The sequence below is a fragment of the Capricornis sumatraensis genome, chromosome 4 (genome assembly GCF_032405125.1).
Source record: "Capricornis sumatraensis isolate serow.1 chromosome 4, serow.2, whole genome shotgun sequence".
Classification (NCBI taxonomy): Eukaryota; Metazoa; Chordata; class Mammalia; order Artiodactyla; family Bovidae; genus Capricornis; species Capricornis sumatraensis.
The window spans coordinates 85,151,407-85,175,813 of NC_091072.1; the positions used below are offsets into that span (position 1 = coordinate 85,151,407).

At 37.0% G+C, this 24,407-nt stretch overlaps 1 protein-coding gene across 1 annotated transcript in view; it reads right to left on the reverse strand.

Annotated features, from left to right (window-relative positions):
- LRRK2 (leucine rich repeat kinase 2) overlaps nt 1-24,407 on the reverse strand; it is a 214,171-nt gene that overhangs the window by 57,585 nt on the left and 132,179 nt on the right. Inside the window, exons 34-41 of the mRNA XM_068971009.1 lie at nt 23,198-23,385; nt 22,173-22,327; nt 20,969-21,115; nt 20,641-20,832; nt 19,838-19,984; nt 16,497-16,597; nt 13,531-13,721; nt 3,444-3,604 (exon numbers count right to left, since the gene is read on the reverse strand). Of these exons, the coding sequence (XP_068827110.1) occupies nt 3,444-3,604; nt 13,531-13,721; nt 16,497-16,597; nt 19,838-19,984; nt 20,641-20,832; nt 20,969-21,115; nt 22,173-22,327; nt 23,198-23,385 (1,282 nt within the window). The remainder of the gene's footprint in view (nt 1-3,443; nt 3,605-13,530; nt 13,722-16,496; nt 16,598-19,837; nt 19,985-20,640; nt 20,833-20,968; nt 21,116-22,172; nt 22,328-23,197; nt 23,386-24,407) is intronic.

Genomic DNA, 24,407 nt, shown 5'->3' on the forward strand with positions numbered 1-24,407 from the left:
GGTTTGTTCAAAATCCATCAAGCTAGGCTTCAGCTAGACGTGAACCAAGAACTTCCAGATGTACAAACTAGATTTAGAAAAAGCACAGGAACCAGAGATCAAATTGCCAACATATGCTGGATCATTAGAGAAAGCAAGGGAATTCCAGAAAATCTTCTGCTTCATTGACTACACTAAAGCTTTTGACTATGTGAATACAACAAACTGTAGAAAAATTCTTAGAAAGATGGGAATACTAGATCACCTTACCTGTTTCCTGAGAAACCTGTATGCAGGACAAGAAGCAACAGTTAGAACCAGACACAGAAATATGGACTAGTTCAAAACTCATAAAGAAGTCAAGGCTGTATATTGTCACTATGCTTATTTAACTTCTATACAGAGTACATCACGCAAAATACCTGGCTGGATGAATTACAAGCTGGAATCAAGATTGCTGGGAGAAATATCAATAACCTCAGATATTCAGATGATATCACTCTAATGTCAGAAAGCAAAGAGGAACTCAAGAGCCTCCTGATGAGCATGAAAGAAGAGCGTAAGAAAGTTGGCTTGAAACTCAACATTCAAAAAACTAAGATCACAGCATCTAGTGCCATCACTGCATGGCAAATAGATGGGAAAACACTGGAAACAGTGACAGATTTTATTTTCTTGGCCTCCAAAATCACTGCACATCTTGACTGCAGCCATGAAATTAAAAGACACTTGCTCCTTGGAAGGAAAGCTGACAAACCTAGATAGCAATTTTAAAAGCAGAAATATTACTTTGCTGACAAAGGTCTATATATTCAAAGCTATGGTTTTTCCAACAGTCATGTACAGATGTGGGAATTGGACCATAACCAAGGCTGTTGTTATTTAGTTGCTCATCATGTCCGACTCTTTGCAACCACATGGACTACAGTCTGCCAGGCTTCTCTATCCATGGGGTTTTCCAGGCAAGAAACTGGAGTGGGTTGCCATTTCCTTCTCCAGGGGTTCTTAATGACCCAAGAATGGAACCCATGTCTCCTTCATTGGCAGGTGATTTCTTTTACCAATGAGTCATCAGGGAATGAAGGCTGAGCCCCAAAGAATTGATGCTTTCAAACTGTGGTGCTAGAGAAGACTGGTGAAACTCTCTTGGACAGCAAGATATTTTTTCCAGGTGGCGAGAGTGGTGAAGAACCTCCTGCTAAAGGAGGAAACACAAGAGATGCAGATTTAATCCCTGGGTCCAGAAGATTCCCTGGAGAAGGGCCTGGCAAGTCACTCCAGTATGCTTGCTTAGAGAATCCCATGGACAGAGGAGCCTGGTGGTCTTCAGTCCATAGGGTCACAAAGAGTTGGCCAGCAAGGAAATGAAACCAGTCATTCCTAAAGAAAATCAATCCTGAGTATTCACTGGAAAGACTGATACTGAAGCTGAAGCTCCAATACGTTGGCCACGTGATGCAAAGAGCTGACTCACTAGAAAAGACCCTGATGCTGGTACAGATTGAGGACAGGAGAAGCAGTCAAGAGAGGATGATATGGTTGGATAGCATCATCGACTCAATAAATATGAGTTTGAGCAAAGTCTGGAACATAGTGAAGGATAGGGAAGCCTGGCATGCCGAGGTCCATGTGGTCGAAGAGTCCAACATGACTTAGCGACTGAATAGCAACAACAACATAAAAACTGACAATCCCATACCCTGGTGCCTCTCTTGCCTTCCAAGATGATCCACACTCTGTCTGTGGAGTGCGTTTCTCTCTGAATAAACCTTCTTTCACTTTAAAGAAAAAAATAATGCTACATTAAAATATAAGGTAAGAAAATGATGCTTGTGATTTCTGGAGACCATAATATGACAGTACATACATAATATGATATAATATGCAGAATGGATATGTCTCATTTTACATAATAACCTTGACTCATATTTTTTTACAGGGTCAGAAAGAGACACTATGAAATTTTTATGTATTTGTGTTAACAATCAATAAACTATGAAGAAAGAAAAATGAAGTTCAGTAGTTAAAGGTTTAAACTCATGTACCAATCAGAACTCTCCTACACTGTTGGTGGAAATGTAAATGGTACAACCACTAGGTAGAAGAGTGTGGAGGTTCATTAAAAGTACTAAAAATAGAGCTAACATATGATTCAGCGATTCCATTCCTACACTTATATCTGGAGAAAATCATAATTTGAAGAGATACATGTACCCCAATGTTCACTACAATGTTATTTACAATAGCCAAGACATGGTATCAACCTAAATGTCCACTGATAGACCAATGGATAAAGAAGATGCAATACATATATACAATGAAATATTACTCAGCAATAAAAAATAGAATGAAATATAGCCATTTGCAGCAAAACCAGATGTACCTAGAGATTACCATACTAAGTCAAAGACAAATGTCGTATCACTTATATGTGGTAGCTAATTTTTTTTTAAATAACACAAATGAACTTATTTATTAAAAATAAGACAACAGAACTTATTTACAGATATCAAAAACAAACTCATGATTACCAAAGGGAAAATGTGGCAGGGAGGGTTAAAGCAGGAGCTTGGGATGAACATACACACACTACTATATGTAAAATAGATAACCAACAAGGACCTACTGTTTAGCACAGGGAACTCTACTCCAGCAAAATTAAAATTTTTTTAATTAAAAAAACATTTTTTAATTAAAAAAAAATATATATATATTAAAAAAAGAGTAAGAAAGTATGCTTGTGTCAAGAAGAGTGCAACAAAGAACGCCAGAAGCACCAAAGTCCTTATCTGAAACTCTTGGTGCTACAATTATTTAGGGATTTATACTTTTTAATATTTACAAAAGTTAGTAATAATGCATATAACAAATTACACAAACCTTCAGTGGTATCAGAGCCAGCACCCTATACTCAAACATGTTTATATTTCTGCCATGAAACATACACATTCACAGTGAGCATGAGAAATTAAGATCATGAGAGTCAATTCCGTTAGGCCAAATTTCACCATGAAATCAGTTATTTAAAAGAAAATCTTTGGATTTTCAAAGTTATTTGGATTTCCTAGTTCCAAAAAAAAAAAAAAAGGTTTGTGATCCTAAATCTAGTTTGCCTCATTTTAAGTAAGTGTTAACAGTAGCTAGATTAAAACTTTGTGGTTCCCTTACCACCTCTGTAGTAACTCAATGTTTTTAAGAAATCCAACTTTTAGAAATATAACTTGACATCAGACATACTCTATGTTTTATAATTTTACTTTTTCCCTGTAAAATTACATCAGTTGATTTTTTTGCCCTACTGGATACAATGATCAAAATCACAAATATACTGGTCACAACTATAAATGAACATCTGTTCACAGCGTGATAGGCTACAGTGTTCTCTTGAGTCTCCTGAACTCACAGCTGAGGGCAGTGGTTACCCGTCCTGAAGAGAACATTATCCAACAAACCTTGTTACCTACCTGGAGTGCCCTCTGATGTTTTTATCCCCATCCTACAGCAGTACTGAGCAATCCCATAGTCCGCAATCTTGGCGATGATGGCAGCATTGGGATACAAGGTGAAAAGCAACACATTGTGGGGCTTCAAGTCACGGTATATAATCATGGCCGAATGGAGGTATCTGCCATAAAATGCACAGGAAATTTTATTAAAATGTGCTTATATCATAATATATTTTGGTATTTTTTTAAAATATACATATTCACTAGGAAAAGCATCAAAATTCTGTGCTAAGTTTTACCTTCAAAGTTAAAAGATACTGTAGAAGGAAATCAAAATATGTAAGCCCAGTTTTACAAAGTTTATGCATTTAAAACAAACTAAAAGACATGTCAAATTCTGATAAGTGTTTTAAACTTTAAGGCACAACCACTTTAAGCAGAACACGTATTTTTCTGAGACTTCTTTTCTGTATACTTTAATAATCACTAAAAGGAATTCTGAATTCCCTCAATATCATGTAAATATTTTAATTGGTTTAAAGTGAAAATACATTAAATAAGAATTGATAGTATTTTTTTATAACTCTCATTTATTTAACAATTTTCATAGCCTTTAAAATTCTCTCTCCTTTGACATTAATTTTTTTCTGAATAAAATATTTCCTAACTTTTTGGAAAATGTTTTCTACTTTTTCAATAGTTAACAAATTAAAATAAAAGACTTTTTTAAGCTATTTGTACTGTATCATTTGAAGATGCAATCTACTTTAAACCCAGATCTACTATGAATTATCAAAGAACAACTTGAATTGAGAGCTGGAGTGAGTAAACCACTATCTTAGGAAAGGTGATGTGGGGAATTTTAAAGTCTTTCCTTTTAGAAATTGATCCATTCAACCACTGGCAACCAGAGTTTGACATTTACTGTAGGTGAAGAATAAAAACTAGTTAATATAAAAAAAACAAAACTAAGTTTTCCTCTTAACCAGGTCTTGTCCATTTTAGAGACACGGCCAAAGAGCTATCCCTAGTTCTAAAGTAACTCTGTTACCTTTCTTTACCCATCTAAAAAATTCAGATTTTTCCCCAGCTCTTTTCACCCTACCCATTGACATCAAATTTGCCATAGTTCTGCACATGACCTCACAACTATATTATATCCTACCTTGAAATTACAATTTTTCACAGAACTACAAGGCTGTATTGGAGAAGGAAATGGCAACCCACTCCAGTGTTCTTGCCTGGAGAATCCCAGGGACAGGGGAGCCTGGTGGGCTGCCGTCTATGGGGTCACACAGAGTCAGACATGACTGAAGTGACTTAGCAGCACAAGGCTGTATATTGTCACCTTGCTTATTTAACTTATATACAGAGTACATTATGTGAAATGCCAGACTGGATGAAGCACAAGATGGAATCAAGATTGCTGGGAGAAATATCAATAACCTCAGATACATAGATGACACCACCCTTATGGCAGAAAGTGAAAAAGACCTAAAGAGCCTCTTGATGAAAGTGAAAGAGTAGAGTGAAAAGGTTGGCTTAAAACTCAACATTCAGAAAACTAAGATCATGGCATCCGGTCCCATCACTTCATGGCAAATAGATGGGGGAAAAATGACAGACTATTTTCTTGGGCTCCAGAATCACTGCAGATGGTGACTGCAGCCGTGAAATTAAAAGACGCTTGCTCCTTAGAAGGAAAGCTATGACTAATCTAGACTGCATATAAAAAGCAGAGACATTACTTTACCAACAAAGGTCTGTCTAGTCAAAGCTATGGTTTTTCCAGTAGTCATGTATGGATATGAGAGTTGAACTATTTAAGAAACCTGAGCAGTGAAGAATTGATGCTTTTGAACTGTGGTGTTGGAGAAAACTCTTGAGAGTCCCTTGGACTGCAAGGAGATCCAACCAGTCCATCCTAAAGGAGATCAGTGTTGAATTGGAAGGACTGATGCTGAAGCTGAAACTCCAATACTTTGGCCAACTGATGCGAAGACTAACTTATTGGAAAAGACCCTGATGCTGGAAAAGATTGAAGGCAGGAGGAGAAGGGGACAGCAAAGGATGAGATGGTTGGATGGCATCATCAACTCAACAGACATGAGTTTGAGCAAGCTCTGGGAGTTGGTGATGGATAGGGAAGCCTGGCGTGCTGCAGTACATGGGGTCACAAAGAGTAGGACATGACTGAGTGACTGAACTGAACTGAAATTACAGTTTTTCACAGAACTTAAGAGAGGTAAATTTAAATCCTTTGTTTGTGGCTTTTGGTATAGGTTCACCAGAGGAGCCTGGTGGGCTGCAGTCCATGGGGTCGTGAAGAGTCAGACATGACTGAGTGACTTCCCCTTCACTTTTCACTTTCATGCATTGGAGAAGGAAATGGCAACCCACTCCACTGTTCTTGACTGGAGAATCCCAGGGACGGTGGAGCCTGGTGGGCTGCTGTCTATGGGGTCGCACAGAGTCGGACATGTCTGAAGCAACTTAGCAGCAGCAGCAGCACCTTATGTTAATAAATATTTGCTCCATTACTGAGTACTAATCACTGCTAGAGGGATTAGGAGCAGAGAGGCAGAAATATCCTGAACTTTCCATTGATTGATGACCTAGAATGTATGTATCATTTAACTTCATCAATAAAAGATTCCTTCTCTTCCAGGATGTAGTTAGAACATTTGACATTAGGCCTATTCCTTTCAGTAGACATATTTTTGGCTGAAAGTAAGAGAGATACACTAATGAAGCTGACCTTAACAATAAGTAATAGGCTTAAAAGAAAAATTTACTGAGGGCTTACTGAAAGGCCATTAGCTACTCTTATCCTGTTGAAGAGAAAAGCTGGGAGATTAAGAAGAAAAAAGTTAAAGCCAAGTCATACAGTATTGAATAGCATCCAAATCCTTCCTATTGCATGCCTCTTTCAGAATATTTAAAGACTACAGACTCTCTCAAAACACTTTCCAAAGGTTAAAAAAATTAAACTTAATTTTAAATAATGTCAGTGGGAAGGAAAGATTATCTGGATTAGTTAAAATGTTCAATTACAGAATTTAATCTTAAAAGCAGTTTTAATAGCTTTAAATAGCAGAATAGCTTTAAAAACATAACAAGTACAGACGTTGCCATAGTAAGAATAATTCAGCCATAATTTATGTATTATATGACAATAATCATTTTCAAATATTTTATTAAAACAAACTGGCTAAACTCAAGTTAGTTATTTTTAAATTATGATTGTTATCAATGTTGCAAAGAAACTTCTTTGAAACTTACAGTAAACCTTATCTCACCCTAAAGAGAATTATTCTAAGAATAGAATATCTTCATTCATTTAACAAATATATATTGGGCATCTATGAGGGACAGTCCCTGGGGATATAAAGCCATCCTCGTCTTCTTGATCTTTAAGGCCACAATCAAGAGGGAGACAAGGGTATTCTAATAAGATTGCAAAAATGTGATACTTCCCTAGCATTTGGTATGACTTCTCTAGTAGTTCCAAAGCAGACTCTCCCACTAGACTATAAGTTTTCAATCTTGACAAGAGCAATATAATCTCTATCTTTCTTTTCCCTCTTCAGCAGCCAGTGTAAAGTTCTGTGTGGAGCAGAGTCAAGAAACATGTTTTAGCCAGGTCCACTCTTCACGGTGTAGTCAGTTATCACGGTGAAGACAGTATGTGAGCAAATTCTAAAGGAATATGAGTTTTCTAGGCGGATGATTTTTTTTGACAAGACAGGAATGACAAATGCAAGAATAGACACAGATGCCAATGAGAAGTCAAGTTCTTCAGCGTGGTTGGAATGTGGGCAATGGAATGAAAGGAGTCTGGAGAGGCAGGCAAGAGGTACACAAAGAGTTCTGAGGCTATGACAGGAATTTAGATGTTTTCTCCAGATAACTTGAAATGCTAAGGAGTTTCAAGAATACTTAAATTTTTATTTTGGAATGGTACGATATCAGAAATATTCTGATAATTACCTATAAATATCAGACCAAGACAGCAGTTAGTGGCATAAAAATAAATTAATCAAGGTTAAAAATAACCTACTGGACAAAGGAGTACTTACTTTTTTGGGGGGGAGGGAGTGGTCTGGATGGGATTACAAAGACCTTTGTTGGCAAATGGGATACAAAATAAAAAACAGATTCATAGTGAAACAAGAGAAAATATATTCAATTTTGAAAATATTGAAACACAAACTTATAGGAAATATAGGTTACTATATCTTCAAAGGTTTAGTTCAATTCAGTTCAGTCGGTCAGTCATGTCCCACTCTTTGCGAGCCCATGGACAGCAGCATGCCATCCCTCCAGTGTATCACCAATTCCCAGAGCTTACTCAGACTCATGTCCATTGAGTCGGTGATGCCATCCAACCATCTCATCCTCTGTCGACCCCTTCTCCTCTCGCCTTCAATCTTTCCCGGCAGTGGGGTCTTTTCAAATGAGTCAGCTCTTCACATAAGGTGGCCGAAGAATTGGAGTTTCAGCTTCAATATCAGTCCTTCCAATGAATATTCAAGACCAATTTCCTTTAGGATGGACTGGTTGGATCTTCTTGCAGTCCAAGGGACTCTCAAGAGTCTTCTCCAACACCACAGTTCAAAAGCATCAATTCTTCGGTGCTCAGCTTTTTTTATAGTTCAACTCTCAAATTCATACATGACTACTGGAAAAACCATAGCCTTAACTAAACAGACTTTTGTTGGAAAAGCAATGTCTCTGCTTTTTAATATGCTGTCTAGGTTTGTCATAAGGCAAAAAGATAGGACACTGAAAGATGAACTCCCCAGGTCAGTAAATGCCCAATATGCTACTGGAGATCAGTGGAAAAACAACACTGGAAAGAATGAAGAGATGGAGCCAAAGAAAAAACACCACCCAGTTGTGGATGTGACAGGTGATGGAAGTAAAGTCTGATGCAGTAAAGAGCAATATTTCATAGGAACCTGGAATGTTAGGTCCATGAATCAAGGCAAATTGGAAGTGGTCAAACAGGAGATGGCATGAGTGACCATCAACATTTTAGGAATCAGCAAACTAAAATGGACTGGAATGGGTGAATTTAACTCAGATGACCATTATATCTGCTACTGTGGGCAAGAATCCTTTAGAAGAAATGAGTCCAAAATGCAGTACTTGGATGAAATCTCAAAAATAACAGAATGATCTCTGTTCGTTTCCAAGGCAAACCATTCAATATCACGGTAATCCAAGTCTATGCCCTGACCAGTAAGGCTAAAGAAGCTGAAGTTGAATGGTTCTATGAAGACCCACAAGACCTTCTAGAACTAACACCCAAAAAAGATGTCCTTTTCATTATAGGGGACTGGAATGCAATAGTAGGAAGTCAAGAAACACCTGGGGTAACAGGAAAATTTGACCTTGGAGTACAGAATGAAGCAGGGAAAAGCCTAGTAGAGTTTTGCCAAGAGAACGCACTGGTCATAGCAAACACCCTCTTCCAACAACACAAGAGAAGACTCTACACATCATCACCAGATGGTCAACATTGAAATCAGATTGATTATATTTGCAGCCAAAGATGGAGAAGCTCTATACAGTCAGCAAAAACAAGACCAGAAGCTGACTGTGGTTCAAATCATGAACTCCTTATTGCCAAATTTAGACTTAAATTGAAGAAAGTAGGGAAAACCGCTAGACCATTCAGGTATGACCTAAATCAAATCCCTAACGATTATAGAGTGGAAGTGAGAAATAGATTTATGGGACTAGATCACACAGACAGAGTGCCTGATGAACTATGGATGGAGGTTCGTGACATTGTACAGGAGGCAGTGATCAAGACCGTTCCCAAGAAAAAGAAATGCAAAAAAGCAAAATGGCTGTTTGAGGACGCCTTAAAAATGGCTGTGAAAAGAAGAGAAGCAAAAAGCAAAGGAGAAAAGAAAGATATATCCATTTGAATGCAGAGTTCCAAAGAATAGAAAGGAGAGATAAGAAAGCCTTCCTCAGTGATTAGTGCAAAGAAATAGAGGAAAACAATAGAATGGGAAAGACTAAAGATCTCTTCAAGAAAATTAGAGATACCAAGGGAACATTTCATGCAAAGACAGACTCAATAAAGGACAGAAATGGTATGGACCTAACAGAAGCAGAAGATATTAAGAAGAGGTGGCAAGAATATACAGAAGAACTGTACCAAAAAGATCTTCATGACCCAGATAATCATGATGGCATGATCACTCTTCTAGAACCAGACATTCTGGAATGTGAAGTCAAGTGGGCCTTAGGAAGCATCACTATGAACAAAGCTAGTGAAGGTTATGGAATTCCAGTTGAGCTATTTCAAATCCTAAAAGATGATGCTGTGAAAATGCTGCACTCAATATCTTCAAAGGTAGTTGAGGATTATAATAAAAAGCTCAAAGCAGCGGACAATTTAGAGACACAAGTTAATAGCTGAATGTAGAATATGTAAAAGATATGCACAAGAGAGAATATATAACGTGAAGAAAGTTCTTGGATGTCATTCTAAACAGCTCCATCATTTAAGAGGCTGCAAAATTATGTGACTTTATTGCCTCTTTCTATCTCTGTAGTTATGACTCTATGCTAAAATATATTTGGGAAGACAAACTCTAATGCTGAGTTTTTAAAATACACTTAGTGCTGGTAGAAGATTGCTAGCTATTAAAATCTATTAGCCTTTTATGGTACAGAACCCAGAAGGTACCTTGCCATTATGCTGAAAACAAATCAGGCAAATGATAGGAAAATATGCTGAGATCATTTACTTTATCAGAAACTGCTGGACTTGTTATTTTAAGTAAGGTCTCTAAGAACCAGAGATCAAACTGCCAACATCTGCTGGCTCACCGAAAAAGCAAGAGTTTCAGAAAATCGTCTACTTTTGCTTTATTGACTACGCCAAAGCCTTTGACTGTGTGGATCACAACAAACTAGAAAATTCTTCAAGAGATGGGAATGCCAGACAACCTGACTTGCCTCCTGAGAAATCTGTATGCAGGTCAAGAAGCAACATTTAGAACTGGACATGGAACAACAGACTGGTTTCAAATCGGAAAAGAAGTACATCAAGCCTGTATATTGTCACCATGCTTATTTGACTTCTATGCAGAGTACATCATGAGAAATGAATCATGCTGGATGAAGCACAAGCTGGAATCAAGAATGATGGAAGAAATATCAACAACCTCAGATATGCAGATGATACCACACTTATGGCAGAAAGCGAAGAACTAAACAGCCTCTTGATGAAAGTGAAAGAGTAGAGTGAAAAAGTTGGCTTAAAACTCAACATTCAGAAAACTAAAATCATAGCATCCAGTCCCATCACTTCATGGCAAATAGAAGGGGAAACAATGGAAAAGGTGAGCAACTTTATTTCTTTTGGGCTCCAAAATCACTGCAGATGGTGACTGGAGCCATGAAATTTAAAGATGCTTGCTCCTTGGAAGAAAAGCTATGACCAACCTAATCAGCATATAAAAAGCAGAGACGTTAGTTTGCCAACAAAGGTCCGTCTAGTCAAAGCTATGGTTTTTCCAGTAATCATGTATGGTTGTGAGAGTTGGACTATTTAACCAAGCTGAGCAGTGAAGAATTGATACTTTTGAACTGTGGTATTGGAGAAGACCTTAAGAGTTCCCTGGACTGCAAGGGATCCAACTAGTCAATAAAAGAAATTGGTCCTGAATATTCATTGGAAGGACTGATGCTGAAGCTGAAACTCCAATACTTTAGCCACCTGATGCAAAGAACCAACTTATTGGAAAAGACCTTGATGTTGGGAAAGATTGAAGGCAGGAGGAGAAGGGGACAACACAGGATGAGATGGTTGGATGGCATCACCATGCGATGGAATGAGTTTGAGGGCTCTGGGAGTTGGTGATGGAAAGGGAAGCCTGGTGTGCTGCAGTCCATGAGGTCGCAAAGAGTCGGACAAGACTGAGCAACTGAACTGAGCTGAAGAACCAGAAAGTTATATAAAAGATGAGATCTTTCAAACAGTGATGAATTTTTTTAAAAAATCAATTATTCATTTCACAAATAAGTACTTTGGGAATCATGTAGACGATTTAGGAAAAAAAAACAGGACCTGGAGTAAGTTAAATTAAGGAAAATGACCAATACAAGTTTTGAAACCGATAAGACATGGTTGCACTTTTCCTAGATTAATTTAATACAAGGTTCTCCCTGTTGTTCAAAAGTAGATACAGCAACCCAGATCAAAATGTGCTTTTATGTTTGGAGGGCTTCCCCAGTGGCTCAAATGGTAAAGAAACTGCCTGCAATGCGGGAGACCAGGGTATAATCCTCAGGTTGGGAAAATCTCCTGGAGAAGGAAATGGCAAACCACTTCAGAATTTCTGCCTGGAGAATCCTAAGGACAGAGGAGCCTGTCGAGTCACAGTCCATGGGGTTGCAAGGAGTCAGACACAACTGAGCTACAAACACATTTTTGGTAGTTCTAACAGTAAAGAATTTTCCTGCAGTGTGGGAGACCCAGGTTTGATCACTGGGTTGGGAAGATAAAGGGATGTCTAGCCACTCCAGTACTCTTGCTTGGAGAACTCCATGGACAGAGGAGTCTGGCAGGCTACAGTCCATGGGGTCACAAAGAGTAGGACACAACTGAGTGACTTTCACTTATCTTATAATAATCTGTTTTTCATTAGTTTATGGACTTTTTCAGGAAAGGAAACCTACTTATTTTATTCTATTATATTCCTTATACAGTATTAATAGTTAAATCCCATATATCAGCAGTTTAATTTATTTGTGAGAAATGTTTGTTTTCCTTACCATCCATTCCATTTAAGTTTTCTGGATACTGCTCAAAAGGAACAGACACTATTTAAGAAGTGAAGGAAGAGAAGGAAATTTGCATCCACTTTGAGGCTACTACACTCCACCAGTCTTCCTTCCTTCCACTTTCTCCCCTCTCTCCTCAATGCCAACACGTATATTGAGGATATGGTATTCTTGGAGCTACAGTACAAATGTGAACAAACTGAAAAGCCTTTATGTCATGGCACGTAGATTGTGGTGGCAAACATAGACAAAAAACAAACTTTTTAAAGGAAAATATAAAGAATACTAGGCAGTGATAATTGCTACAGGTGCCCGAGAGACATGAGGTAGTCAGGGACTTCCATTCTGAGGAATCTGAGTGAAATAAGTGAGTCAAGAGGCTTTCCGCAGGTTAGACATTTCCGGCTGAGAGAAGAGACGGTACAGAGCCCCTGGTATATTCCAGAAACCTCAGGAAGGGTGTGGCTAAGCACGGTGAACAGACAGTGTGGTGGGAGAGGTTTGATAACAGGAGAAAGATGTGATCCAGCTTCCATATTAGAACAATCACTCTGGCAGCCATGAGGAGGATGACTCCAGGCTGACTGGAGTTGGGAAGGGGTGGAAAAGGGGGGAATCAAGACTTTAATTTGGGATGTCTTCAGTTATTACAGACATACTCGGGACACTATACATTAAGTATTAGACACAGTGTAGAGACTACAAAAAAAACACAGAGAATTAGAGAAATAAAATCAAAGGAAAGTAAGTACATTAAGCAGTGATTTATTCCAGTCTCTATCTCCAAAGGCCATGGCCTTTTCTCTCTGCTGTGCTGCCTCTCCAAGGCTCTGTCTGGGTACCATCCAGCTGCAGGGCTGGTGTACCTTGGAGACACACTGTGGTCTTTCAGGACAACCTGACTTAAATAACTCGTTCCTTTCAGAAATCCGACCTCATCTCTCCTCATCAGAATTATCCATGATAACTGAAACTTTCCTTGATACTTTGAAGCCTCACCCACATGTTTTTAGGGGAGGGAGGTCAGTGCATGGTTAAGATCATGGGTTCTGGAGCAGGACTTCTGGGTTCAAACTGTACTTCTGTTAGCTATGAGGTGCGCATGCTTTTCTTACTCTTATTTTATGAAACTACAAAATCTGAACAGGGAAATGGTAGTTTTACACTCAAATAGTTTGTGAAATATTACCAGGACACATTGTTACAGGGAAGCGCCGTCCTCAAAGTCTGAGAGCAAGTTTGGGCTCATATTCATTATGCACTGAATAGAAAACAGCATGACCTAATCAATTACCTCAAGCCATCGGCCACATGTAGCACAATTCTGTGCTGCAGTGTTCTGGTAAGACTGGTTTTGTCTTGCTGAAGCAGGCGGTCCAGGGAACCCTTGGAGGCTAATTCCATCACCAACATTCGAGGACGAATCCCAGCTGCCAGCAAAGATATTAAGCTGGGATGGTGGAGGTGGCAGAGCACCACCAGCTCCTACAAAGTCAAAAATCATTTAAGAGTAAACAGACCATCAGTTCTTACGCAAATGCCTCCTTCCATAAGTCCATCAACACTTGGAGAACAGTTTTCCCTGAGTGACTGGATTACAGCAAACTTTCCATTTCTTCTTTGAGCTTATTTATATTTTCCATGTGTTCAGAATTAAACCACTGGTTTTGCAACTACACTGTGAATTAAACATTTAAGTTCTCCTTTTCTGTTTGCTTTGCTTTATCAGAACATTTAATGCTGGGACAATACATACACAGTGGCAACATTAATAGTTCATGTCAGTCTTACCTACTGAATCTTCCTTAGCCACAGATTCCTGAGCAGCCACTACTGATCAACTGCACTTGGTGTCTGAGGAACAGCCTGCCTATTGTCTCTGGTTTGATGACTAGAAAGGTTTACGGAGAAGAGTATCTAAGTCTACAGAAATATCTGACATTGCCCCCCACCTAAAAACTCTCTATTGACTTCCTGTTACTTTTAGATTGAGATCCCATGCACTTACACAGCCTTCATGGACTGACCTGATCGCTCAAACCTCATCTCCTTTCTCTCTCCTCCTTGTTCACCATCTTCCCGTAACACCTGTGTTATTAAATCCCCAAAAGCCCAATCCCAGCATACACCCGGCTTCTTCCTTCCAGCCACAGGGTATTTGCCCTTGATGATCCCTCTGCCTAGAAATCTCTTCAACCTTCACGTAGCTAAAGTTTTCTTGCCATTCAGACCTTAGCTTAAAACTCTTACTTCTTCGGAGTGATTGGCCCTGGTAATCCCCAGGTGCAACAATCTCTCTCTAATCCAAGAAGTTAGCTGGAACAGAGAGGTCTTTATCCTGATTCTAGGATATATCACATGAGACTTTATAATCTCTTTCATGATATGGTTGTTTTTGAATTCTATACACATATTATTCTGTATATTTCACTCTGAAACTATATTTACTTGAAATTTATAGCTTCTGTGGTATTAAATTAATTCATCTTTTAAACTATGATTTCATCAGCAGCCCTGCTTCTTAACAACTGGCTTCAAAGATGGGGAGTATCAGTACCAACTGCATTTATCAGGAAACTGAAGTATGAAGAATTCTGCAAGCTGAAGAATAAAGGCTCAGTGCCCTAAGAGGAGATTTTTAAGAACACAGGCTTCAAACTGCAATCATACTTTCAGAGTAGATAAAAATCTTTTTTTTTTCCTTGTCTGATTAGCTCAGTTGGCTAAAATTGATGAGAACAAGTCAATTTAGCTCTGTTTTCTTTCATAGACACAGACAGAAGCCTAATCCAAATTTCCTATTCTAGAGAAACAGCTCACTGATTGCAGACAGCAAGGAGCAAAAGACTGTAACAGATCAGCCCTGATTCATAACCACAGGTAGAATGACCCTCAAAACATAGCACTGAACAGTGAAGTGTTTTTCTTTTTTTTAAGAAACACATTACATATACCCTTTCTATTTCTATTATTTCCTTGGTTCATCTAGCTGCCTATACACTAATCAGTCCAAAATGCTTTTCTAGTGTTCTGATTTCCAACAAGGTTTCCTGAGCACATTACATAAAATTTGAAACATGTTGAAGACTAATGATCAAGACTGAAAAGTCAATTTATATAACAAACTGCCTACAGACAGAAAAGAGATTGTGCCCAGATTTGGTTCACTGACTTACAAAATATTATATACAAAATGTTTATTAGTTTATTCCTAGAGCTACTGTGTAACCTTTGGTACTAATAATTAAAATTACTCCAGGACATTTTACACAGACATGAAATTTTTTCATTATTCAGAGTAACTAATATATTGCAACTGTACTTTTTGTTTACATTAGTTATTTAGATTCAGACATAGGCACAATTCTTTTTAAAATAAATCAAGAAAAATAAGAATGAATAGACTGAAAAATACAGTTGAGTTCTGGTGTAAGAATGCAGAATCCACACTGGATTTTATCTATCTTCACTGTGTCTCTCTCACTCATCCCTACTGCTAGGAAAGACTCAGAAAAAAAGCAATAAATCCCCACCAATATTCAAAACAAGAAAGGGCAATGGAGTGACTACTCTTGGTTATGCATTCAAACAACTTTCATTCTTCCTAAGAGTATCCTGGACTTTTGCTGTGGTACCCAACCCTCACCTAAACAGCTGATGAACTTTAAGGGGAACTGATTCCAATCAGTTTAAGGGGAACTGATTCCAATCAGTCCATCATGGACTGCATGCTGCAGTCCATGGGGTCGCAAAGAGTCAGACACGACTAGTAACTGAACTGAACTGACTGCAAGCCCAGCTTCAGGGAAAAAGGGGGATATTTTTTAAAATACCCTGCTCATTACCACAGAGATTGGTTCAACAACACAGGCCTATGCCAGTCAGCAACAGCACTGCCATGAATATTGGTACTTGCTGAAAAAAGAACATGTGACTTAACTGAGTCCAGGAGAAGTTTTCAAATGGACTACTGTTATATGGACTTTGGTTCCTTTGAATTGCAAAAATGCAAAAGAGATGCCCTCTTTTCTTTTGGACTTGTGAAGCCTGGAACAAGAATTCTCAGAATACTGTCTTTTGTTTGTTTTTCAACAAGAGAAACAAAACAAACCTATTTCACTCCATAAGGAAAGGACAAAAGTGGGATTTTATGACGAAACTCAACTTTGAAAACAGGGTCAATACAAGCATGTGCCAAACAAGGGTTCCAGAAGATTAACGATGTATTATTTAATGTAATAATATTGTTGCATTTCTTACTTGTCTTAACAGCCTAAGTGATGTATGTTTATTAAAAATCTTCACAGCCACTTCTTCTCCTTGGTAGGCTGCTCGGTAAACAGATCCAAAACTGCCATCACCTTTCAAAAAGAAAGTACAAAGCACTTGGGTTAATCTGTGCAAGCAGGAAAACTCAACAAATTGTATCTTTTGTAATTATATTTGTTTTGAAGAGAAATCTGACCCACGAGTTTCAGTACATCAAGCCTTCTTTAATGCTTGCTCTTCCTTCTTCTACTCTAGGAACCAAGTTACAACTAAAGATTTTGTCTCTAGCCTTTCTGTCTTCCTTTTACAAACTTCCTACTCAATTACCTCATGTATTCCCTAACTTCATCTATCTCTGAATGCAGAGAATTTTCACATTTAAATCTATAGTCACAGCTACCACGTGAACTCTGCCCTATATTTACAGCTCTGTGTTGGAGATAAGCACTGGCGTGCTCTTCTGAATCTCAACTGCATTCCATCAAAAGTCCCATTCATCATCTTTTCTCCAAAATAGTTTTTATCCTATCTTTCATATATCTGACAAAAACAAAATAAAACTCTTTTTGTGGTCATTCTGGAGTCAAAAACAAAAAAAAAATATCTCCTGCCTCATAAGATAACGTGCCTCATGACAGCCCCACAGCTGACCAGCTCTACTGCGCTGCCTCTCTTATGCCCAAGCCTCCCTTTCCATTTCCGCTACAATTGCACCCTCTTGGTACCTTCATGCTTTCTGCCTACACGTGTGGGCCTCATGACTTCATTAACCCTAAGTCATTCTCTCTCTCCTGAAAAATTAGCACTGTAATTGCATTTTGATTATGTCATTCTCTTGCTCAAAAACAAATCATTCTATATTGTCTACCAAATGAAATTCAAAATCAAGTTCATATTCATATTGCAGCCCCAAGTTCCCTTTGTGGTTCTCCTCCTGGTTCCACTTCTTTCTATTCTCACTGTCTAGACTCTGGGCCAGTAATTCTCCTCCTAGATTTGGCTTCACAGTACATCTGAAGAGCTTTTTGAACATAGGATAGTCTGAATCTATCCTCAAAGATTCTTACCCGAGCTTTTTGAACATAGGATAGTCTGAATCTATCCTCAAAGATTCTTACCTAATCAATCCTAGGAGGCACAGTTCATCAGGATTTTTTTTTCTTTTAACTCTGCTGGTAACAGCATAAACCACCAGGGTTGAGAACAACCGATCTAGCAAGCTGGAATAGTTAAAATTTCTTAAACATGCTTTCTATCTTCAGACCTCCATCTCCTTGTTATGCCGTAATTTACAGAGCTCTTGTTTCTCCCTCAGCTCAACCAGTACCTCTCTGACTGTAAAATGTTTTTAGAACAATGTATCTGGTTTGTTTAGGTCAGTGGTTCTCAATTAGGGTGATGATGCTCCTGACCTCCAACCACCACCCTTGGCAGTGTTTGCAGATATTTTTGGTTGTCACATCTGGGATGGGGTGAGATGATACTACTTACCTCCAGTGGGTAGAGACCAGGATACTGCTAAATACCATGCAATGCGGAGGACACTCCCCCCAACAAAGAACTATCTAGTTCCGAATAGCAAAAGTGCAGAGGTTAAGAAACTCTGATCTAGATTGCTTTTTGTAAATAAACATAGAACCTATGAATTTATTGGAAATGGGGTCAGAGTATGAGGAGTACTCATAAGCATTCTCCTATCTGTGTGAAGTGTGTGTGAAGTGAAAGTCACTCAGTCATGTCCGACTCTTTGTGACCCTATGGACTGTAGCCCACCAGGCTCCTCTGTCCACGGAATTCTCCAGACAAGAATACCGGAGTGGGGAGCCATTCCTTTCTCCAAGGGATCCTCCCAACCCAGGGATCAAACTCAAGTCTCCTGCATTACAGGCAGATTCTTTACTGTCTGAGCCACCTATCTGCTAAATAAAAGCATATAAAACATAGGTGCTTTAGAAGGTAGTCAAAAGGTACAAACTTCCAGTTATAAGGTAAATAAGTACTAGGTATGTAATGTACAATATGATTACTATAGTTAACAGTGCTATAAAATATACATGGAAGTTGTTAAGAGAGTAAATCCTAAGAGTTCTCATCAGAACAAATTTTTTTATTTTTATTTTTTATATATTAATATATGCAAGGATAGATGTTAATAAAGTTATTGTGGTAATCATTTCACCATATATGTAAGTGAAGTTATTACACTGTACACCTTAAACTTATACAGTGCTATATGTCAATTACACCTCAATAAAACTGGGAAAAAACACAGGTGTTTCAAAAAATGAACTTTTTGAACACTTCTACATAACATTGCTCAAACTGTGTCCATTAATACAACACACATCTTTTAGTGCAATAAGAGGTATATTTGGGAGAACTGTATGTGATGGCTTGAAACTCTTTCAGAGAAAGAAAATAGTATGCCTGGTACTTGCCTGTATCTTTCAAATCACAAGTCAAGTTTGGTGTTGGTTAATACCTAAGATTCAGTGTTGATAATTCAGCATTTTGCATTAACCTAGTAGTAATAATATATTCACTTCTAGAGTTCTAAGGTATTTAAAATCATCCCAAATTTCCCAATCAATGTAAAAAATAAAGGTACAAGGAGTTTATTTACTCCTACATGTCATATCCTGAATTTTAGGCTTGGTTTATTAATAATATTAATATTCTGGCATATATTTTAATCATCCTCTCTGTGAAAGTTTAATTAAAATTAAATGTAAATATTCATAACAGCAACAAATACTCCACAAAGTAAAGTCAGAATTGTCTTTAAATACTTTACATTAAATAAATTCAATACTCTTCTCAGGTCCCAAGGACTCTTGGGAATGTTTAGAACTTGAGTATATTACCAATCTAATACTTTTGAATTATTAAACCCAAATTGGTTTTTGTGACTATTTTAATGAAAATTTATGCTTGTTATATAGAGTAACATAACTGGCACTATCACTACATAGAGGTGTTCCTCCTTTATTTATTCTTTTTGCAACTGGAAAATGGCTGAATTACTCCTCTGAAAATTTCCTAACTGCCTTCCCTATCACTGACAATCGAACAATTAAAACAAATGCAAGGATATGTTTCATAAATACCTGTGCTTCCACAGAGATGGAAACCTAGTGTACAAATGTGTGTGAGCAAAGCAAATTCCAGATTTGTAACACGTTACTTCAAAATATATTATCCCAAAGGAAAAAATTACAAAAATATATGAAGATACTAAAAACTATGACAATTTAATTATATGTGAATATTTGCTAGATTATAAATAAAAACCATACCCTAATTTTTATTCTCAAACCAACAAAAACAGTTACCTAAGAGAAACTCTGGAGCTTGTTCAAATTCCAATTCATCATTATTCAACATAATATTTCTAGGCAGATCAGCCAAAATCAAATCAGGAGCAATCTGAGATATTGGAATTGTGAGTCTTGGTTGATCTGGATTTACTAGGAGGTCTCCTGAGAAGTACATAAAACATTTTTTTTAAAAGATAAACCTTTAAGATTGCACATAAATTTGTCCTTTTGATTTACAGAAATAATCACATATTGTCTATGCTTTCCAATCACTCTTAGGTTCACTTTCCAATCTTATTTTTCTCTAGAAAATTTGAGAATGTTTTAAAAGTTGAGTTACTCTCTATTTGGAAGTTTAAAAACTCATTCCTAGGTTCACTCACTAGAAAGTAGAACTCAGAACTGCCTAGGCTATTGATATATGACTAGGAAATTATATATTCTTTACTTTCACAGCATTCATGGAACACAGCATATGGCTGACATTACTAAGTTACTTCCATGTATCATCTAGTCTAATCTTCATAACAATTGTATGGCATAGTTTTGGTTAGTAATCTCACTTCACAGATGACATATCATTGCCCAGTAGCCAGTATTCAAACTCTCACACCAACATTTTTTCTGAATCTAAGTATAAGATCTTACTGGCAATAAATATATTTTTCTGAACTGTTAACTATAATTAAATATAGTATCCTCTAACTTATCCCTTGTAAATAAGAGCAATCAATTTTTACATTTATTTCAAAACTCACTTCGCAAATATTGAAAGAATCACTTAAAAACATTTGTAAGTTGTGTCAACACATACATACCTTCTTCTGCTTTCTTCATCAAGTTGTCAAGCAATATTTTTTGATGCTCTTCACCATCATTAAAACTATATAATGCCCATTTTTTCAGCAGAGTTTCTCCTTCACCACAAATATCAATCTCCAGTAATCCAGGAAACCACTCTTCCATGAGAGAATCAATGTGGTCCACAACTTGGCCCAAAAGAATACAGCCTATGTAATCCAAAGAAAACTTGATTAACATCCTAGCTGAACCTTATCCTGTCACAAACTGAAAAGAACTATAGAGACTTTTTAAAAGTTTAGATTTCTTTAGTGGTACAATTCCGTTTTGAATTAATTTCCTTACCTTTTCTACAAGAGGGAACTGTAATTTTTAAGAAACTCTCTGGGTGATGATCTAAGACTTCAGATCCTACCAAGCAGTAAGCTTCAGGAGACCAATTCAAGTAAATGCCTTGTCGCCAGTACATTCTGTTTGGGCGAAGTGCTCGTTCTGAAAGAAATTTAAATGAGCCCAAATATAGCTTTTAATTATTTGTTGTCCCATAAACTGTAGGGGAAAAAAAAAAAATCACTGCACATATTACAAGTGACAGTAACAGAGATGTATTTGTCTTGAAGGAAAAGTACTGGAATTGTTAATGATATGTTATCTGTTAAGTATAATATTAAATATTTTGTCCTCAATTTTGAAATGAAACAAGCAAATGCCCAGTAGATTACCTAAGACAGATTTCAGGTTGATGGTGTCAAGCAGTTTAACATATGTAATAGATGAAAAAGAGAATCATAAACAGGTTCCCATAACTTTTAAAAAGAGGTTGGTGGTAATGCTAAAATCAACACTTTGATGTGATGTAACTATCTGTATGTTGATTAACTGCAAGCAAGATAAGGTTTATCTCAGAATACAGTACCATCTCCATAAAGCTGATTCTAAGCACAAAACAGAAAAATTATATTTTCCCCCTTGGAGCACTAAGATCTCTCTTTCTTCCAGGAGGAAGATATAGCATTGTAATTTATAATTATAGCAAGATAAAGTCTTTATTCTTTTTGTAAACCCCTCAGGGACCATGCAGCAGAATAGAGCTATTGTAGTCCCCACAGAGAATGGTTAGGACCTGTTACTCTATTAAACAAAACTCCCTGACTGAGGGGGTGGTCATTTCTAGTTTTTAATTTCTCCACGCATGCATGCGTATTTGTGTGTACGTGTAGGGAGATAGGTGTTTTTACGCCTGTGACTCTGTAATTTCATCTTTTAAAACTGCTGCTTCTAGTCTGCTTTGGCTTGCAAAGCAAGATATTCATACACATTGTAAATGTGCCTAAAATAAGTACACGTGGACTTTGAGGAATTTTGTTCTTAACAAATTTCCTGAATTTATCTGTGTATATTTTTATATTGGCCATGCTGAGGTCTTTTGAGCTTATTTCCTGATTTTCAGCTGCATTACAAGCCAGTAAACTCTAGGAAAATGACATATTAATTTTAATATGCTTTCTAACTATCTTCTCCAAATATTAATTCTTCATTAAATACATACCTCTTCCTGAAAGCATGTAAGGTGAAATTTCAAGCAACCGATTGATTAATCTTGACCAAAAGCCCATTGGAAAATAAGGCATTTCATACAGTCGAATGATAATTTCAGAGTTCTCACAATGGGGAAGCTCTATTACAGGCCTGTGGTCGGACAAACTAAAGATAAAAGCACACTATCATTATATAGCTTCAGAAAACGCCCAACCATGCTGACCAGAGTGCTTTACTACTTGAAATCAATGAACTGATGATGATAAATATTCTAAGCAACTTTATTTTTTAGTAATGTTATTTTGCTACATACTCCTCCTACTTCAAAATTTAATGGTTAATCAATTCAAATCATGCTCAGATAAAGTGATGTATAGAAATTTTCAGTGATCCTATTTACATTATAAATAAATTATTAAGTTAGTTATGTATAACAAGTAAAGGGATTACATAAAACTTTAAAAAATGTATGTCCTAGAATCAAGTGTATATCTGTGTTTAGAATTAGTTACCATCCATCAATCATTGCAATTTGTACTTTTCAATGTCATTTACTTTATAACATTTCCCAGGTTTTATAAGGCAGTAAGAAAAATTTCTACAACACAGGGCTAGAATTTAGGACTCCTTGTGTTGGCCATATCCTCTGAAAATTCACAGTCATAAATTATTTAAAGATTCTGTTGAAAAATCACCATTTCTCCAGAATCTGCCTAATAACTCCTTCAATATCATATGAGGAACATACATACACACACAGCAACACAAACACACACACTCTAATCTCCACTATTAACCTTTCTTAAATAAGCTGAGCATTGTCAAATTAAATAATAATTATATATATATAAAATCATTTACATCTTTAAAATGTCAAATGTAGTCTTCATCAAAAGAAACTGTTATGCTCCAGTACAAAGTTTACACAAGAAGGAAAAAATTAGTACATTCATCATAGACCAAAGTTACTTTCACAACTTAAAGAATATATGGTAAATTTCCATAGGGTAATTAAATTTTTAAGTTTTAGCTTACCTGCTTGGAACCAGTAAATATTCTTCTCCAATTGGCAAGGCAATCTGGAATTTTTCTAGGAGTTTAAAGTACTGTGCCATGTAGTTCTTTGGAAATCTCTTTTTCTTTGAAAGAAATTTTTCCACATCTCTGCGTGAAATAATTCCCTTAGGATGTTTTGGAAAGCCTTCCACTTTCACTGTCAAAATCTGAAAGGTTTAAACATATACATAATCATAGAATTCATTTGCTGGGAAGTTCTGAATTTAAAGAATTTTCTTTGCTCAGTAAAAATGATCAAAACAATTCTAATGTTGTCAAGTACAACACAGGACCTAATTTCTCTACCTAGCAGCCACATAAGCCTAGCATCTTTCACACACACACTTACACACAGAAATTATTAAAATAAGTGAGTGAATCCAGATCAGAAACGATGGAGATCCTCTGATACCAATGAACCACAAGCCTTCCCCAGTTCAATTAATACATCAGTCCATTACCCCACATGCTTATTACAGTCTCATCAATAATACATTCCGGAGGAAATTATCTTCCAGACTGTTATCACCACAGATTTGCAACAGAAATGTTGCTACATTTATACAATCAGAGGTGGGTTTCCATTAGTGGAAAGAGAGGCAGCTTAGTAAGTTAAGTGATTTTCAAACAAGTAATCACTGAATTTCAGTGGACTCCATGCAGTCTGAGTCATAGGTCAGGGATAAGGCTTGAGAATCTGTTTTTTTAACAAGAAACTCTGAAGATTCTAAAGTGGAGACCATAATTTGAGCATTGATCATCATCACAGCAATTAAAAACATGAGTTGAGAAGAATTCAGGTTCAAATCAAAACTCTACTGCCAGTTGTATGCTCTTGAATTTAATTTCTTTACCCACAGTTTCCTTCTTTATAAAATGAGAAATAAAAGTAACTGTCTCTTAGACTGCCATAAGAACAAAATAAGATAACATACATAAAACACATAATATACATATCACTATATTTAGCAAATAGGAAGCCCTCACATTTTACCAATCCAATTTACATATTCATATTTATTTTACTTGGATAAACTAATTTTAAAAAGAGACTTGTGCTTAATTTTCTTTAGTAGATCTATAATATTTAAGGGATTCTTAAATAGAAACACAGGAAAGGAAATGGCAACCCACTCCAGTACTCTTGCCAGGAAATTCCCATGGATGGAGGAGCCTGGTAGGCTGCAGT